This window comes from Trachemys scripta, chromosome 1 (assembly GCF_013100865.1).
Source record: "Trachemys scripta elegans isolate TJP31775 chromosome 1, CAS_Tse_1.0, whole genome shotgun sequence".
NCBI lineage: Eukaryota > Metazoa > Chordata > Testudines > Emydidae > Trachemys > Trachemys scripta.
In genome coordinates, this window is record NC_048298.1 from 231,715,649 (window position 1) to 231,736,069 (window position 20,421).

The 20,421-nt window shown below is 41.5% G+C and overlaps 1 protein-coding gene across 3 annotated transcripts in view; it reads right to left on the reverse strand.

The window, feature by feature from the left end:
• RNF149 (ring finger protein 149) overlaps nucleotides 1-19,788 on the reverse strand; it is a gene marked incomplete at its 5' end in the record, with an annotated part of 30,521 nt that extends 10,733 nt beyond the window's left edge. For all 3 annotated transcript variants that reach the window (XM_034757994.1, XM_034757993.1, XM_034757992.1), the window contains 6 exon segments: nucleotides 766-961; nucleotides 5,967-6,063; nucleotides 7,661-7,743; nucleotides 11,021-11,089; nucleotides 14,375-14,625; nucleotides 19,198-19,788. In XM_034757994.1, the coding sequence (XP_034613885.1) occupies nucleotides 766-961; nucleotides 5,967-6,063; nucleotides 7,661-7,743; nucleotides 11,021-11,089; nucleotides 14,375-14,625; nucleotides 19,198-19,660 (1,159 nt within the window).
• Between the last annotated feature and the right edge of the window lie 633 nt (nucleotides 19,789-20,421).

A 20,421-nucleotide genomic window follows, 5' to 3' on the forward strand; every position in this document is an offset into this window, starting at 1 on the left:
CTGCCTGTCCACGCCTCCGCCAGCAGCTGAGCAAGGGGGGATGTCGATCATTCTTTGATTAAGTTCAATTTTCCAAGGCTGGCATGATTTCAGACAGAAGTAATTTGATTCCCAATCATCCAGGTGGCAGAAAACAGTACTACTCACTAAAGCCATCACCTCAAACACCACAGTATTGAGAGTTCCGAAGTAAACTCAAGAATGAAGAGTTTTCATTCTAAAGTTCCAATTAATAAAATTAAAGGATTATCCAAATGATTAGCGAAGACCTGGTTTTATGGTAAATATGAGTGAAGGTAGGTGAATAGGGGTGTTGTTCTGGGAAAGTTGTGATGATCTGTGTATGGGTTAAACTGTGACCACTGGGCCAAGTAATCCACTATCTATGCAGCCTCTCTCATACAACCAATAAATTGTTGCATACAATTAGCTGTAGAGTAAGAGTGGTGATTGGTTGAGGGATAATGATATCACAATGGTCTAGGACTCTTGGCACAGATACATGTTTGACTAACTGAAAGCCCATGCTGTCACATGGATGTAATTTGTAAAGGAAAATTGGCTGAACTTAAATATTGGATGTTAAACCACAAATCTCACTGATACTGAATCTGGTGATATTCTAAACAAAAAGAGCTTCAACCATGCTTGTAACTGTTTCCATCACATCACACTGATTCAAACATTCTAGGTTTTAGAGTGACAATCCTGGAATTTTATTATATAGATTACACATTGATTTGAAACACATTACATTGTACTTACCAAGCAATGCTGTGGTTTCACCTGCATCCTCTTTTAAACTGTTACACTGTAACACAGATTCATTAGTTGAGGAGGCTGACAAATCGCTTACTTCATTTCTATCATCTTCTTGTAAAGCAATACTCAAACTTCCTACTGATACACTGCCACTTATCGATTCAGGTATTGCAACTTCAAGTGCATCTTCAGGTTCACCCTTCAGAAGTAGACAAAATATTCAGTAAGCAATTATTTAGACATCAGAAAAACAAGTTTCTAATGACTCTGCAAAAGTAAAAGTTTCTTTGATTACCCTTTACATATTAAGGAAAGCTATTTGCCCTTCCTAATACAAGAGTTGATATATATTTTATAAAAGATTTTTCAGCCTGCCTTCTGCAAATCATTCTTGAGTCTTACACAGGTTCCTCTCGTCATAGTTGTGATCTTGTCACAGCAATTTAGAACAGGCTTGCCTAGACCATATGGATCCAGCAATGTGCTGCATTACCATGCCCAAAAGTATCTTGGCCATTAGTTCCTGGACCAGGAGATAGGAGTGCTGCAAAGACATTGCAGTATGCCCCTAAGGGAAGCTGTTATACTGTTAAGAGTTTGATTTATGATTGCCTACCATCACACAAGAACTCTATTGCAGAGGCAGGGATAAAATCCAGTTCTCTAGGATGGCATTCAACTGTCTACAAAGCCATCTTCTCTTTTCCTGTAGCTCCCTGATTTATTCACTTCACACCTTCCAACCTCTGCAACAAATGAGGCAGGGGACCTACAGACAGCCTTCTTTACTACCCAACCCTTGAGCACTCTCCATCCTGTGGGGGAAAAGATAGCACTATCACATAATTAAAGACTGTATCGTACATAATACACACACAAGGGGGAGGTGAAATAAGGTTTCACAAGTCCCCTTAATTCTGGCATTTACTAACTTCTGAGCGCTTGACTTTGCAACCTTAACATTCTCTTAATGTAGTTTTGTAGGAAGTAATTTCCAAAGATTTAAAAAAGAAAAGTGCACTAAAACAAATTATATCATATGGAATCATACTGTCCCTCACATCAGGACTGGGAACTTTATACTCACAAAAGAGACCTCTACTATTTGAGCTAACAAAACTGGTAATAGTGGTAGGCCATTATCCTCTGTGTGTTACAGCCATTAGAGGGGAAGAGACATTTGCCAGTGGCATTCACAGCTACTTGCTAAACACAAAGCAATATTGAGACCTGGGAATCCTTGGTTCAATTTCAGGTTCTGGGAGGGAGTATAGTATACTTCTACAGCACCACTCTTCTATGTTAGTGGTCAGAGCCCTTTCTCTGCCTGTTTCCTATCTTCCTCTTCTCCTATCCACCCTCCTCAGCTCCCATCAATACCAATCTACTGTTTCCCCTTTCTAATCAAATCAGTCTGCTTCCTCCTCCTCCATGCTGCCTGGGCACCAGCGGAAGCACTGAGAACACAACTGAGATTTCCTCTCAGTTTTGGTGTCTGGCACCGGAGTGGCCCACAGTAATTGGGGGGAGCAACTGAAGGTAAAATTCCTGTCCAGCCCCAGTAGCCCTGGAATGGAGCATGCTAAATCCCTCTGTGGGAATGGTCATCCCAATCTGGTTCATACTAGGAGCCGAGAGAGATGCAACATGGTCATTATATAGGAGATCTCTGGAGAATGCCACCGCTGGCTGCTAACAAACCACTGACCATGGACAACTGCAATTTTTCAAGCACTTATAACTTGGGCAAATTTGGGTGGATATTCAGAGGGACAGCACAAGGTGCATCCTTAACACCAACCCCCCAGCCAAATTTCAAGTCCCTGCTCCCAAAGCACGAAGCTGCTAAAGTCTCAATGCAACAGTTATTAAAAAAAGTCAGCAGAGGCAAGATACATTTTCCTCTAATCACCTTCTCAGAAATGAGCTTTTTTTTTTTTTTTTTTTTTGGACAGGGGGAGGAGGGGTGAGAAGAAGGGATAAAAAGGTTTGGCTGAGGCAGTCATCTGGCATGGAAAATTTCAGCCCAAACAAACAGCTATTTCTGGCAAAGTGATAAGCAACTGAAAATGGAGACCTTAATGGAAAGTATTCAGCAACCTTAACTATATGCATCACTACCAACACCTATAATGAATGAGAGAAATATCTACAGAGTTTTATTTTAAAATTAAACTGATATTCAAAAAGCAGCAGTCATTAACATGATTTCAGAGTTTACTTGTATATGTGCAAGTAAACTATAACAATTTAGCTATTCTGCCCATTTTGTAACATACAAACAATAGTAGTTTCCCTACTCCTCAGCAAACCTTAGTATAGTGCTTTATAGTGAGTCCCTCATCCCTAAGACATCCAAGGTATTTCTAGGATGCCCATCAATTTAAAAATCTTTGCACAGTATTAAAGATAATAAGTATATTTTCAAGTATCAAATTAAAAACTAAGCCACATTTTTCAACAGAAGTGAACAAAATATATTGTGAGTTGTTTGGATCCCTCCCCCCAATATTTGTGCACATGCTAGTTTCGAAAATCAATAATTCACAATGGGTGACTCAGTCAATAGTGTAAGTTAGCAAGACTCTACTACATCAGGAAGTTTTTAACTTGTCAATTGGGGTTCCTTTTTATCAAGTGAATTTAAGGCTGGAACAGTCACCTTGGGGACCGAAGTCCTACATTTACAAAAAAAAGCACACAACAGGCAATGGAAGTTAAAGTTCCTCCAAGCTAGTCTAGAAGTATCAAGTTTTTAGATTTATGAATAGTTCAGTTCTCTGTAGTTATTAATTCAATCTCTGCAGAAGATACAACATGTTGAAATTATTTCTGTAATGAGAATGCTCATCTACTTAAAATGGACTGATCACCACATAGGCAACCATTTAAAGTCAGATTGTAACTTTCCACATTATCAACTTGACTGGGGTTTGAACTTGTGATGTGTAACTAACTATCCATTGTGAATACCTTAATAAATTGGGATTTGCAACTGACACGTTTCCTACATTCACCTTTGTCAAGCAATGAAGAGACGTGTCTGATCAACCGGAGAGAAATTATATGTTGGGCTGGTCATGGGTAGAGTATCAATATCCATCCCAAAAATGGGAACTCAGATACTCTAATAATCACAAAAACCCATTTTTCAGATAAAATACATTATTTTCTGCTAATTTCCATCATTAAGTAGAGTTATGGGCTTCAACTATATGGATAGTATGAAAACAAAACTTAAACTAGGTTATTAGAGGCTTAACGTAGCTTCCAGACCAGTCTCTGCAACGACTGAATCTTTAGGCCACATGGTACAACCATTGCCTCGTTTTGCATAATGAAATCATGTAGATGAGCAGATCTAGGGTTCTACTACTTTTCTTACAACTTTGACAAGACATAAGTAGTGCATCAGATGAAGTATATTGTAAAGTCTCCAACCATTCCAAACAGTATTCTTTTGTTTGTAAGTTAAAAAAAATAAAAATAAAAATAAAAATATGCAGGCACTTTATGAAAAGAAGATTCCAGACACCATTCTAAACACACCACTTTATTCTTATGGTAAGTGCCCCTATTTATTGAGATCTCGAGAGGAGTTGTACATAGATATCCACATCCTATTAGTGGGACTGAAGGCACAGTTTCTCAAGACTACTTCTCAACAGTGATTGAGTAACCTACCACATATATCTTCATCCCTCTTTGCTGGCACTGTCAGAAAAATGAAAGCACATCATTTCTACTAATTAACCCAACTATTGCTAAAAATTTTCAGGAAGGTTTTAGTGAACACTGATTCAGCTAGAGAGACCAAATGCTTACTCAGCATATCTGGGAGCATACAGACCCAGTCAACTAATTTTTCCGGCTACCTGAAAAGTTTCAAGGACTCAAAAAGCAAAAGGGCACTTGAGGTCCCTGTAAACTGAAGCATGAAATTGGTTTCTACAACTGTGACTTGCCTACAGCTGCACTTCTCTTCCTCAGTTTCCTCCCCCTCTGTAAAATGGGGATAAAAACAGTTACCTTTTGATAACTGTTGTTCAAGATGCGTTGCATATGTCCGTTACACTGCTGGTGTGTGGCGTCCCATGCACCGATGTCGGAGTTTTCCCTAGAAGTACCTATGGGGTGGCCCCACCCACACCAAAACTCCATATGATTGGAAGTGAGGCTACAAAGAGTAAAGCCACCCTGCCGCCTTCAGTTCCTTCACAATGGAAGCTGATGGCAGACTCCGATGTATTGGGGAAGGCAGTGGTGGGTCGTGTAATGGACAAATGCAACACATCTCAAAATACAATTAAAAAAAACAACTATTTTTTCTTCAAGTGCTTGGATATGTCCATTACACTGTAGGTAACTCCGAAGTTGTTACCCCACGCAGTGGGGCTCAGTCTCATCTGAAGGGAGAGCCGTGTGACTACTTTTCCCACATTTGCATCCTCCCTTGAAGCAATGGATAGTGCACAATGCTTGGGGAATTTTTGAAGAGAAGGCCACGTTGCCACCCTATAAATGTTCGTAATCGTCATGTGCTACAAAGGCTGCTGAGATCAACTATGCTCTGATCATGTGTCCTGTCAACTTTTCAGGAGGCACTACCGCTTTGACAGCAAAACATTGCAATGCAGCTAAGAACTAAATTTGAAATAAAAATAAATGAAGAAATAAAATGGAAAATTAAGCATCACGTGATTAAAAAAGCAATACCATTAGATCGAAACAAAAAACTGAGAAGTTTTTTGTTCACAGGGCACACAAAACACTCGGATCACTGACAGTAAGAAGGAACTGAAGGGTAGGGGTGGCTTTATAACCTCGCAGCGCTCAGGTGTAGGCAAGGTTATCCTTGTGGGTACCTCTAGGGAAAACTCTGGCACTGGTGCACACCTCCCTTCCCTACAGTGTGAAGGACATATACAAACACTCAAAGAATGAAACTTTTCCTACCTCAGAAAGGTACTACAAGATAGCTAGCATTTTGTTAAGTGTAATATTAAGGATGAGTATTATAAATCATTACAGATTTCTCATTTGGGTTCTTGTACCACAGCCATCACTGTGGTATCTATATATACACACACAGGAGATAAAAATTCAGAGCAGTTGTTTCTCCAGATTAACAGGTTGATGTGCAGTGTCGCTTCCTGTTTTGAATGTCTGCAGTGTAGTTTTAACTAGATAAATCTGTAACTCACCCAATATCCCAGAGCTTTGATGACATCTAGTTTACACATTGGACAAGTTCTGTGGTCCAACAGCCAGGGGTCAATGCAAGTCCTATGAAAGATATGCCTGAAGAAAAACAAAGTATATGTGGTTTTAATTTTTTTAAACGGTGACTTATTCTTTCAGACAACCTATTCATTTTCTAGTATGTCCATCTTGAGGTTATTAGATACCTTTTTAATCTAAGTAGTTATTCAATATATTAACCTATGTGCCAAAGTTGGAAGGCAATGGACAAGTATACTGGCAGAATATATAGGTAGAACCTTTCTTTAAAGAATCTCCTAAGTGATTAAAAAGGAAAAGTAATGTCAGATTTAAAGGTTACTATAAAAAAAATAGTACTAGACAGACAATACAGAATATATACTACTCAAAGAAATATTTGGTAATACATAGCAACAACTATGCACAAAGTTTAGATCTCATCTTTAACTGTTCTGATTAAAGTACAATATTTTACCAAGCAAGGGCTAATTGTTCTTCATTGTCACATAATCAAGACATCTGATTACAGACATTTTTAGAGAAATGACCATTTCAGGACTGATCAAAAACATTAATACAAATAAGGAATCAATGTTTTATATTTCAAACACACTAAAACCCAAATAGAAGTGGAAATGTTAGTTTACAAATTCTCTTTTGTACTGAGAATTTTTCAAGATTATGTCGGTCATTTCTAATTATACATCTAATTTTCTTTAACTGAGGAGAAAGGTTTCTCACTACAAAAAATGTTCCCACAAATCTAGTAATAGTCACATACTGTATATACTCGTTCATAAGCCAAATTTTTTTAGTAAAAAAGGGAAGCACCAGAGAAGGGGGTCGGCTTATGAACGGGTAGGGGGAAGTGGGACATAGCAGCCTCCCCCCCCCAAAGAGAGGGAGCAAGGAGAGGCAGCAGAGCCAAAAGGGAAGAGGCAGGGCCAGAGTCTCTCCGCTTCTGGCCGCTCCGCCTGGTCAGAAACATCCTCCCCGGCCCTCCCCAGATAAGGTGGGAAGGGGAAAGTGTGGGCTAGGGGTGGGGTCAAGTGGGCTGGAGGGCGGGGGGGGTGTCATGTGGGGGGTAGTCACAGGGATTACTCCCGACTCCCAGCTTCTCCCCCCAAAAAAATTTCCTCACCAGTTGCTGTCTCAGCCCGTCAGGGTAAGCAGCTGGTGCACTGGGACACTTTGTTTACCTTTGTGCCTGCGGACACTTGAGGTAAACAAACATCTCAGCCCCCCAGCAGCTTATCCTGATGGCCCGGGAGCCAAAGTTTGCTGCTGACTCCTGAATTTTAGGGTCGGCTTATGAACGGGTTATAAAAGTTTTCCATTTTACTTATCCATCTGGGGGGGAGGGGGGGGAGAGAGGAGGTCGGCTTATAAATGAACCGGCTTATGATCGAGTATATACGCTATATAATTTATACATATTGTAATATTTTAATTAACAAGTTTATAACATTCAAGAGTCTGAACTCCCCACCACATCTATGAAATACCATCTTTTCATGCCCTTGCATATATTAGGGGCTAGATGGCACAACTTCAAAGGATTGTATAGCTTTACAACCCCAACGCTCCAGAAATGGCTTAGGTTTCTAGGAACCTCATTAAATATTTCTTATGGAAGGTATGGTAAAAATAGATTTTAAAAGGCAATCAAACTTACTTGCATGGAAGAATTCGGACAATATCTTTCAGTTTATAGTTTTCAATGCACACAGCACAATTTTCTGCATCAACATCTAAACCCTAAAGAAAAAACATTTAAATGTACAGGGAGACCATGACATTAAAAAGATCGTGACTATAACAAGCATTATGAGTCATGTAGTATAATCATTTGAACAGAATGCTTTAAAATGTCTCAAATACGAAGCAATTTTCTCTTATTTAATTCAATTAGAAATACACTACCAAAAGGTGGAGAAATACTCTACCGAAAGGTGGTCTGATACAATCTAAACCTAGATATATCACATGTCAATCCAAGCACTTTTTGGGTGACTTACTTCTCTGAACATTGGTGTTTTTAATGGGGTGCAATTAAGCATTTTAGTAAACTAAACATTATAATAAATAAAGCTAGCCATCTCCAGATGTATGAGATTTCACATGGTAAGTATGAAAGATATGGCAACAGAAACTCATTTAACTCCCAATCTACAGTCTCAAGAGCTAATGAGCATTCAACATACTCTTATAGGGTTGAATGGTGCCTCATCCTGCTTCTTCAGTCTTCTCCTCTCACAGTGCCCTGGTAAACAGGCTTGCACAGAAAATCTAAGGACTGGAGAGGAAAGAATCCTCCCTCATACTCCAAATGAAACAGCTTAACAAGATTCTTAAAATCTCTCTCTCTAACCTCTCGCTCATTCAATCCTGAGAAAAAAGAGTATATTGAATGCTCATTAGCCTGAGACTATAGATCAGTGGTTCTTAACCTATTTACCATTGTGAGCCGCATATGCAGCTGTATGTTGCGTGGGCTGCATCCACATAATATATATACTATTTGTATGGGCCTGACTGGGCCACAGGTTGAGAACCACTGCACTGTAGTCAGAGTACAGTGTGCAATTACTCATGCAATAAACACTTTTTGAGAGAGTCCTCCATGTATTCTGACATGTCTTGCCCCTTTTGTAGTTACAGTTGCAATATAAAATGTGAAGGAAAACTTAAGTATGAAGATAATTGATTACATGGTATACAAAGTAATTTTAACTGAGTTGTATACTAAAGCAAATATATGAAGGATATCCAAATAGGGTCCTAGCATAAAAATACAATGCAAGTCTTTCATATCTGTAGGTTACTAAAAAATATGGATGTCCATTACTGCAAATGCTTACATGAGTTAGTAATGTGAGTAAGATTGGAGGATCAGGCCCATAATTTCTATTTTATACATTGTATGTAAGTCATTTTAATATAGAAATGTTACAAGTAACTTTTTATTTAGTTGCCAGTCTGTACATTTAAAGTTAAATTGATAAAATACATTTACTACTGCAGTATTTTTCACTGAACGCAGGGGCAGATGCCAACCATGGCATATGTAACACATAAATAAGTGTCCATTTCACAATAATCCCCCAATCTGCTCAGAAAAGATCCACACAACTGTAAACATGCATGTGTTTTTAAAGTGCTTCAACTTTGAATGTTGCTACACTACTACTTTAACACAAAAAGCCCTACATTATTTGTTACAATTGTGATGGATGAAGGGGGTGGATGTTAAGCTCCTTTTGTGGATGCCCAGCCAGTTGGCTGTGGAGTTCCTCTTGGTGGCTGTTCTCTGCTTGCTTTACCTGTAAAGGGTTAAAGTCCCCCAGGTAAAGGAAAGGGAGTGGGCACCTGACCAAAAGAGCCAATGGGAAGGCTAGAACTTTTTAAAATGGGGGAAGAAACTTCCCCTTTCTCTCTGTTGTAGTTCTCTGGGAGAGGGGGGAAACAGGGAGCAGTTATGCTATGAGAAGCTTTAAGCCTAGGTATGATCTTAAGCCTAGCTATGATCTAGAACTACTTATTTGGAACCCCAAATGTGTAAGTAGATCAGGAATGTTTAGAAAGACGCGATTAGTTTTATTTCTGTTTACTTTTTAAGCTAGTGAACTCCTGTGCTAACCCCAGATGCTTTTGTTTGCTTGAAACCTTTAAACTGAACCCCCCAAAAGCTAGTTTGAATGCTTAATTTTTAGAATTGCTCTTTTAAAATCTTGCAAAAGCTTGAGTTCCAGATGTATTTTCTTTCTTTTTTGTTTTTAATAAAATTTACCTTTTTTTAAGAACAAGATTGGATTTTTGGTGTCCTAAGAGGTTTGTGCATATGTTGTTTAATTAGCTGGTGGCAACAGCTAATTTCCTTTGTTTTCTTTCTCAGCTCTTCCCCGGAGGGGGAGTGAAAGGGCATGAGTGTACCCCACAGAAAGGCATTCCCAAGTGCGCCTTCCGGGGTTCCAAAAAGGGGTTTTGCATTTGGGTGGTGATAGCGTTTACCAAGCCAAGGTCAGAAAAAAGCTGTAATCTTGGCCGTTTAATACAAGCCTGGAGTGGCAAGTATTCATTTTTACAAATCCTTGCGGGCCCCCACCTTCTGTGCTCCAAGTGCCAGAATGGGGAATCAGCTTTAACAACAATAAAGAATAGAAGGAAAACTGTTGTGATTGTGATGACTGGACCAAAGGAAAACAAAATGTACATCTGTCCAGACAACATAAGACACTACTTCTAGATAACTCATTTCACAGAAGTACACCTGCTCCAGTAAGTTATATTAAATTTAACCTGTCTTTGCAAATAATCTGCCTATAGTCTCACAAAGTAAGCCCACATGGGAAGTAGAGAAAGTCTAGGAGTGAAGATCTGTCAAGCTTTGTTAATATAGACATTTTAAATAAGCTTTTCTCTGTCCATGAAGTAATGATTAGAAATATGTAAACATCTTTGGGAATGAGACATTCTTTAAAGGATTAATCACAATTTTTATGCATTTCTTCCTATTCTAGAATCATAAAAAGAAAACAGTAAAGACTAACAGATTTGTAATATATGGAATTGTGTAATCAACAGATCATGGGAAATATTGCACAATTCAATTGTAATGTTAACATTTGACGCTAGCCAAGATCCTATGCTGGTAAATGTATCTTTGTTAGATGTTAAATACTGGCCTTCATGTTTTCATTACAGTCTTTTTATTATAAAGATACTATCCACCTACAGTAATTGAGAGAAATAAGAAACCCTCTAATTTGGTCTTGTGATGTCTTGTACAACTTACTACTACTCTAAGTTATAAATCTGCCTTTCCTTTAGAGGTAGTAATGAGGATTTGATTTTTCAACTTGCTTTCTAGAGACAGAGAAAAACAGGTTAATAAAAAGAAGACAGTCATGCACTCTAATTTATAGACAGCCCAACAGGAGTTAAAATCATTTTTATTTTTGAAATCATAAATACAATGAAGTAAGCTTGCAAAGACCATTCTGACCAAACAAAACAGTTTAAGTTACTAAATTACCTTGTCTCCATGCTTAACAGTATGCAACTGAAGCTGGTTGATCACTTTCTTGGTTTCTTTTCTGTGGCCCTTAAAGTGGTGAGAGAATGTTTAAATAATGTTACACAAGTTCAGTGAAAGAGTACCAAATTATGAAAAACTTTAAATACTAGAGCAGGGGTTGGCAACCTCTGGCACACGGCTCGCCAGGGTAAGCACCCTAGCGGGCCGGGCCAGTTTGTTTACCTGCCGCGTCGACAGGTTCTGCCGATTGCGGCTCCCACTGGCCACGGTTCGCCGCCCCAGGCCAATGGGGGCTGCAGAAAGCGGCGCGGGTCAAGAGATGTGCTGGCCATGGCTTTCCACAGCCCCCATTGGCCTGGAGTGGCAAACCGCAGCCAGTGGGAGCCACGATCGGCCGAACATGTCGATGCGGCAGGTAAACAAACTGGCCCGGCCTACCAGGGTGCTTACCCTGGCGAGCCATGTACAAGAAGTTGCCGACCCCTGTACTAGAGTATTCAGTATAGTTTACAAAACCTTTGAATACATTCAGGAAATTCCCACCTTTTGTCACTGTAGTAAGTTTATAAAGCCTTCCACCCACCAATGCACATTAAAGAGGAGGGAGTTCCACATTGTATGGGGCACTACAGCAAATACACAATCATCTATCGATATAAACACTGGTGAGATGCATAAGAATTGCGTATTGTCAGAGTGCAGATACATGTGGAGACAAGGACAAAATCAATTCCCCACTTTATAGGCAACCAGTATAGAGAGGAAGAAGGAGACACATAACAGGACCACAGTTAATCCAATAAGCAAATATACTGGTGGTGCATATTGGATAGTCAAAAGGAAGTGGAGAGACACAGCTAGGTATCTGCAGCATACTGATAATCTTCCCTGTTATCTTGCCAAGAGGTCTGACAGACAATGATCATCAGAGAATGTATTTCATTTAACCTGAGAAAATGTTTAAGAAACCGCATCAATTGCACAATTCTCCAAATCAATTTAACCTGCTACATATTCCCTGCAAAGTTACAACTACATGTAAAACAGGAGGGCATGGAGAGGGAGGAGCAGTTACATCTTAAATAGCCCCTCTTGCTATAGAACGAGGATTAAAATAAAGAATCTATAATCCATCTGGAAAGTATGGAAAAATGTTATTCTGCTCAGTCTGGGTCTCAAATTTTCTTTTCCACTGCAAATGCAAACATATGCCCTTTATTGTAACACGAATGGCTTGAGGAAAGGACTTCAATTTAAGAGGACACTGTATAGTTAAATGTTCATTAAAGTAAAAAATTCTTAAGGGTGATCTCAATCCTGCATTTGGATCCATGCAGATGTAACTTCATGCCTATTCAGAAACCCAATGGAGTTCCACGTGAACCAAAATGCAGATCAGGGCATAAGATACCAACACCACTTCAGGCCTCTCCCGCCCCCCCCAAAAAAAACACAACTTAATAGTCACCATTTACACAATACTAATTTTGAACAGTGAAGATAGACCAGTCAATATAACTTTATACACTTTTTCTAATCAATTTTATCAGATTTTGTCACTGAATAGTAACCGTGCTTCCAACTGCAAATGTTTTTTTTGTTTGTTTCCCAACTCTACCAAATTAGTGATTCCAAAAGACAGCCTGTAATAGTGTTCTCAGTTTTAGAGCCTGATCCTGTAACCCTTAAACAAGTAATCCTACTTGAGAATAGGACAACTTGTCTGACTGAAGACTACTCCATAAGTAAAGTCTGTAGGATCACATTCTTAGGCATATTTACATATATGGGAAATGACATTTCCCATATCATCATCTTGGGGCACCCTATTACATATGTTAAAAATCATCTTTCTAATCTATCCAACTATTATGTTATACTCAATCTGTTTCATAAAGCTAGATTTATCAACTATTAGCAATTTGAACATACGGATATGAAAGTATCCCCCCCGCCGATTTGTTCTGGACTGGAAATATGAAGTTCCAGGAAACATTTTTATCATTAACACCTAATCCTTACACAGGGCTTCATTTTCAATGCATTGTACAAAAACCTTTGCTTCTTAGAATACCTCTGAGGTACTGTATTCATTTTACTGACTGGGAAAGCATGTTATTGATTGATTGCCTCCCCTCCAGGCCATGTAAGTCAGTAGCAAAGGCAGATTTTTAACTGGGTAGCTTCTGAATCTCATCCCCGTATGCAGTCCACTAGACTAATGATTAACTTTTTTTAAAATCTGCAGCCCACAAAATGGCTGAAGTTGTCCCACATCCCAAAGCCTGGATTTTTTCACTCCTAAATTGATTTCCTATCCATTTTGTGGGTGTCTCAATAAAAAATTAAAAAAAAATAAAAAAAGTGTGAGATACCGATGGGGCTACTGATCACCTACTCTCTCCCCAGTAATCAGGTCCAGAAGTTTAGAACAGCCCGTCCTAAAAAGACGTAAAGTTGACTACACAGCCCTCTGTGGTTCATCCTGGGGCCAAATCTCCATTAATTTGGAGCAGTGAGTACAGAGGAACTGCTCTTGAAAAGCAGAGGGATTGTAAAGAGGCACAGGAAGTAGCTGCAGCAGCAGCAGCAACTGGAGGGAATGAACTGCTCCTCTCCCTCCCTCCAGCACTCTTACTGGGTCCTAATGGCCCAGGTAATTTGCTGCAACTCACTAGGCTTCCCCCCTGCAATCAATTTGCAGGTTGTGACCCACCAGAGGATTGGGGCTGAACTACAATCACAATGCCAGCTTCAGGGTCAGCTTTTGTAAAGCTTTACAATACAACGTTTTAGGTTTATAGGAATGTTTTCACCCCTCAGCCCATTAGTAGTTGGCCCAGTGACTCTCTCCATTAAACTTTACTCAACAGAGCTCTCTAGCTGAAGATTGGAAAAGAAGGAGGAAGCAATTCCCTAAGTTACAGTTTTAATTGGAAGGAAGGAAGGAAGAGAAATAATACATCTCACCCAGTGAACACTAGTCATCAAACATTGCTCTGTACCAAGTTTCACTAAAATTGTTGCCCAATTCTAAATTAAACTTGATCTGGTAGGAGGCAGATATTTCAGATAAAAATCTAGTTATTAAAGCTAAATAGGCTTGAGATGTCAATTAACATGCTGCTTATAAGTGAATTCATTTAAAAATGTATTCATTCAAAAATGTATTCATTCTAAGCAGCATCCATGGCCTGTCACAGACAAGAAAATATGGTGCTAAATAACATTTCAATAAAATTAGTATCGGACACAGAAAGAATTTTACAGGATTTTACATGTAAGAGAGAAAAACTTTAAAAACTTTTAATAAGGTTACTTTTTAAAATCATTATCACCATCTGCAATTACCTGGCTTCCAAATTGTGACCCAGTATATAGAAAACGTTGTATATAGTAAAATATGAGCCAGGCTAGTGATATAATCATCATGGTGATAAAAGCGATGGCTACAAACACAACTGACTGTCCACTGATATATTCTTGCACATGTCTTGTGCCAACACCAATAGTCATTTTTACTGGAATCCCTCTGCGTACTGGTTCCAAAATTTCTATCCCTTTTGGATATCCAACCATAATTACCACTGTATTGCCCGTTCCTGTTGGAAAAAAGGGGGGGAAAAAGTCAACAGAATGCACACTTACTCCAGTTTATTATCTGAATGCAATTCAATCCTTTAAAAGTTAAAATGTAAGAGGTGGACAACATTAATGGAAAATGCTTAAAATTCTGAAAACAAAGCAGAATTACTTTGACAAAGCAAGTTTAATTACTAAAACAGCTTACATTATATATTATTGCATTTGAAAATTTCACAAAGAAAATAAGAACTTATACACGTACTAGAAATAGTTGAAATAAAATATATCTATTGAGGCCCTGCATGCTTCATTCCACAGAATATAATGGGATGCTGATCTTAAGATTCATTTAGCAAATAAGATCAATACAATTTATCAGGCTCTATTTAAAGTCTCTATTTAAAGTACTAAAATGCATTCATAAGTATCCATTTGTTAGTTCATAACTCTATAGTAGTAGCTGAAGATTGAACAAAAGAGCTGGATCATTTTGCCACATGTAATAAACAGTTTCAAGCCAGATCCCAAAGTACTCAAGCCAGATCCCATCCAACTCTGGGATGGGACCAACAGGAATTTCAAGTCTTTTTAAATGGTATCTGTCAGAGTTTGCTGTGGAAATACCTAAGGCCTTTTCAAGTCAAGAGTCTATCTTCATGAGAGAGTTACTTGAAGTTATAAGTGTTTTTTTTTTTTTTTTTTTTTTTTTTTTTTTTTTAAATCAGCGCACTGTGGCAGGCCAGACAATAAATAGAAGACATGCATGGGACTTACTGTAAACAAAACCAAAATTTCCCCCTTCCTGGGGATTTATTTCAGTTTATCGAAAACAGCACACTCTTAGACCTTTGTCAGAGGTGTCTGTCGCAACATCTTTCTAAAGTAAATAAATTGCACCTAACAAAGAAAGGGGGCTCACTTGCTAACAATGTTCTGGAGACCCACAGGTGCAACTTTCAGGTGACCTGGGAGACAAGAGTGCCATTTGTATCATCCCCTATTTCCCTGTATGCTAAAACTATTATGGTTCCTCAAAGAATTATATTTCCCTGCCTGATTTTCTCCTCCTCCCAGTTCGGAGACAAGGAATAGAACTACAAGAAGCCAGCTTGATACATGGGGTAGCGTAGGGAATGATTTCAACCCACCCTACTCATGAAACTATTGACTTCAGGCTTTAAAGCTGGGATCAACATCATGGGCTTCCTTATACATTCCAGACTGCTTATTCAAGACTACTTCCTCCCCATGAAGATATGTTTTGATGGGCAAAAATATGTTTTTTCCAATTGTGTTAATGTCACAATTGCAAAACCCCATTAAAATGTAGGCTATTGTGTTTGAAGCGGTGTTAGCTGGTCATGTCACCAAGGCTTCCTCCTAAGCTACAACATACTGCAGCTTCAAATGTGTTAGCCTGCATCTTAATAGGGTATTTCAATTGTGTTAAACTAGCAATTCAACCTACCCCTTCATTATCCATCAAGAGAAGACCACATTTTCTGACTCCAGTATTTTTAAATCCTTTAGAGGCAACCCTTGGACAGGATAATGCTGAAAGCATCAGGGTTCTCTCACAAACCTAAGAGGACTGTACTCTCATCCATGTTAAGAAATTATTACACTGCCATTTCTGTACATGGAGCTTTACAAACCAGCAAGACATGTCTCTGCCCTGAGGAACCTACAATCAGAAGTGGACAAAGAAATACTGAAAACTGAGAATTCATTTCAAAGATACAAATAGCCTCATCAAAAATCTTTAAAAGGTTTTTAAGGCTTGAGCCTCTTCCAATGGAATAATACTCTCCCTCCAGAATATTTAGATCTTAATGTCAGTTGGCCTTTTTTTAAGTCACAGAATACCCACCACTCTAGCCATTACGAGGATAAAAACAAGTAATTAGTTAAGGGGGGGGGGAAGAGGAAGAGAGAAATCAGAAACAATTTCCATCTGTAAACCAAGCCAAAGACCATTACCAGCTATAGAGAACAATTTCATCTGCACAGCCACTCAACTAAAATTAAATACTTTTACTTATTTGTAATCCAACAGATGAAAATTTCTCTTTTTATAATATCTTGTTACTTATCAGCACTGTTTATCAATCCGTGTTAAGCACTTTTTAATGTATTCTGTGTAGCTTAGTACTAGAGAGCCAAGGAAGTACCACCCGTAGCTCGGATCCCAATCCGGATGCACATTTAACCTAGATGTGTATAGCTCAGAACCACATGTATGCAAATCTTAAACAGGAAAGTATATTCAATATGTCCTCTTGTTCACTGTCTACCCCTTCTTCTGATGAAATAAGCTATACCAGCAAAAATGCAGTTTTGCCAGTATACCCTGTCTACACTAAGGGCTTTTGCCAGCACAGCTATGTTGGTCATGAATCAAGTCTCTTCATACCCCAATCAACAATACACCTCTACCCCAATATAATGCGACCTGATATAACACGAATTCAGATATAACACGGTAAAGCAGTGCTCCAGGGGGGCGGGGCTGCGCACTCCAGCAGATCAAAGCAAGTTCTATATAACGCAGTTTCACCTATAACACGGTAAGATTTTTTGGCTCCCGAGGACAGCATTATATTGGGGTAGAGGTGTACCAAGAAAAGTTTGTAGTGTAGACCTAACCTGAGAAACACAAATCCTTCTGATGCGGGCACAGGGAAGTAAAACAAGAAACAGGGAGGCCTAATATGAGGGTTGTGAGAGAGTTATTAACCCAACCCAGGAAGCCCAAGCTGACACCTAGGCTATATCTACAATAGCATGTTTGTAGGTAACATTTTTGTCAGAGTTGTGAAAAAACACCCCCCTGAGTGACAAAAATTTTAATGATGAAAAGCACCAGTGTGTATAGCAATTCATTGGCAGGAGGTGTGCTCCCAGCAACAAAGCTAGTGCCCCTCATTGGTGTTGGTTTTATTTTGTCGCCGGGAGAGCTCTCTCCCAGCGACAAAGAGCAGTTACACTGTGCACCTTACAACGGCAAGGCTGCAGCGGCATAAACGCACTGCTGTAAAGTGTGCAACACAGACGTAGTCTTAGGGTATGTTTACTGCTGCAGCTATGCGATTGTAAGGTCTCCCACATAGCCGCTTTTATGCCAGTGGGAGAGAGCTCTCCGTATTGGCATAATTAAACCACCCCGAACAAACAGTAGTAGCTATGTCAGCAAGAGAGCACCTCCCGTCGACACAGTGCTGTCTACACTGGCACTTTTGTCAGTAAAACATCTGTTGTTGGGGGAAGAGGGGTTCCACACCTCTGACAAACAGAAGATTTTACCCGCAAAAGTGCTAGTGTAGACCTAGCCTTATAAAGCAGCTTAATTGTACTAGTTAATCATAATTCCAACTTGCAGGATGGTGCCACTCACTTATTTCAAGAGGGACTTGCTTCCTTTCAGGGTCTCAAATATACTTTGAGCCAACGGTACTCCGAAGTTGACTTTCAGCAAATTTTACTAGAGGAAAAGAAAACTCGTTTTTTTTAAAAAAACGACTAAAATTTATTTAAAATCCTCTTGAAAGATTGCCTGGATACTAGTAAGATTACTACACAGTGGCAGGTCTGCAGATATCTGCGACAGGGTTTTTCCCCCACACACTATGCTTTGATTTCTTACTCCTTATATCCTGCCCTGAAGGTCTCCTCCTATGCCTTTAAACCTACTTAATAGTTAAAAAAACAAAACAAAAAAGAAAAACCCACACACACACACCACTCACCCTACCCATTTTTTTAAGTTCTCAAGCAGGTAATGCTTTCACACACACACAAAAAATCAGCAGACTGTGTGGAGCCAGAACACCTGAGCTCTTACCTTGGCATAGTCACAGACACCTGCTGTAGGCTACAGATAGCTAGGCACGCTTAGACAAGTCAATTTGATCCCTCTATACATCACTTTTCTTACCTTACTTCAGAGAGGTGTGAGAACTATAATGTGTACTTTGACGATGAAGTGGTAAGTACTACAATAAAGCCTGCACTGAAGACTCATCCAATAGGTAATTCCCTGTCTTAAGTGGCCATTTTTACATATCCCTGCGGTCTCCTGTACAAATTTGTTCAGCCTGTAGTTAAAGAGCAACATATTAACTTCTTATGTATTATGTGTTCAGATACTACTGTGAGACTCACCACAGAAAGACCTGGGGCAGTTGATCAATAGGTTCATTGCAACACTTCTTGATAGTTTCTACGTCCCTTCCTAGAGACTCGGTGTAAAAGCTCTGGTCAAGTGAAAAACTCTATGTAGTGACAGGAAACAAGCCCTACACGTCCTTCGTAAGGGCTCTTCATGGTGTTCCCCTTTTCCCTTTCCCCCGAAAAGCATCGTGTCACCAGTGTGAGCCACTGACTAGACTGGCTAGAAGCACAAAACCGGGGAATGCTGAACCCAGACACACCCTCGCCTCCCCGCTCCACCCCCAAAACCCCTCACTCCCCCCTTAAGTGTCCTCCTGTCCCACCGGACCCTCCTTCCTCGAGCCCCCTCCCCCCGGGCCCCGCCCTCTGCCGAGACCCCAGGCACCGCGACTCAACGCCCCGGCTGCGGCCCCACTCACCGAGGTGGGACATGGAGACGGTGGCGTTGCCGAAGCGGGGCTCGTTGTAGATCACCACGGCCACCGCCCGCTTCCGGGCCGCGTTGGTGACTTTGTCCTTGAAGGTGCAGCCCCCGCGGGCCACCAGCGCGATCCAGGGCGGCGGCGGCTCCCCGCCGGGCGGCCCGCGGCTCCCCGGCGGCAGAGGCACATCGTAGTCGGTGTCCGAGGCGCAGCCGTCCATGTGGCGGGCGGAGGCGCCGCGGGGGATGCCCACCAGGCCCTGCGCGCTCTCCTTGGGGGAGCTGTCCCCGTAGCGGCCGCTCTCGGCGCTGCCCCGCACCGTGCGGTTGCTGAGCGGCTCGGTGTAGGCGGTGCTCACCCACGCCGTGTACCACTCCAGGAGCCGGGCGCCGCCGCCGCGCGGGGCCCCCAGCGCCAGCAGCGCCGCCGCCACCAGCGTCAGGCGGGCACGGCACAGCATGGCACGGCCGCGGCCAGCGGGGAGACCTGGGCCGTCTGCGTCGCCTGTCTCCTCCGGGGCCGCGGGCAGAATGAGCGGCGGAGGGGCGCCGCCCACTTCCCCAGCCAGGCCGCGGCGCAGGTAACGGGCGCCCTAGGGGGAGTTGCGGCCCGAGCGCAGCTAATGGGAGGCGGAGGCCGGGCTGAGCCGCCGGCTCCTCCCGCTTAAGGCGGGGCCGACCGGCGAGCTCCCAAGTGAGGGGGTGTCCCGCGGTGAGCCCTGCGTGCGGCTCCTGCGCAAACCGCTGCCGCCCACAGACCCGCCCTGTGCGCGCGCCGGGGCCGAGCGGGGGGAGGGAGCCCTCGAGGCGGCACCGGAAGAGTTAATGTCCCCTGACCCCGGCCCGCTCCTTCCTCCCCCGACCGTTGGCCCTGAGAACACGGGGTGGGGGTGGGGGAGTCTGAACGGCTCGCGACCCTGAGCGTGCTCCAGGAGCCGCCGCTTCCCGGCTTGCGGGAGAGTCCTCATTGTGAGCGCGTGAGGCCCCGATCCGGCCGCCCACGCGGAGGCACGTGCTCAGTTCAGGGGGGCCCCCTGAAAATGATCAAAGTGAATCCAGGCACCTGCCCTGAAGCGTTTGCAGGGTCTTTGGAGGAAAGACATTCCCCGCCCCTCAGTGCTCAGTGGTGTAGGTCGTGGCCTGGAAAGGCCAACGCAGAAGAGGCCCGGAGGAGGATCACTTGGATGTCTGTGTTTGTTTTTTAATGCCAGCAAGAGGATGT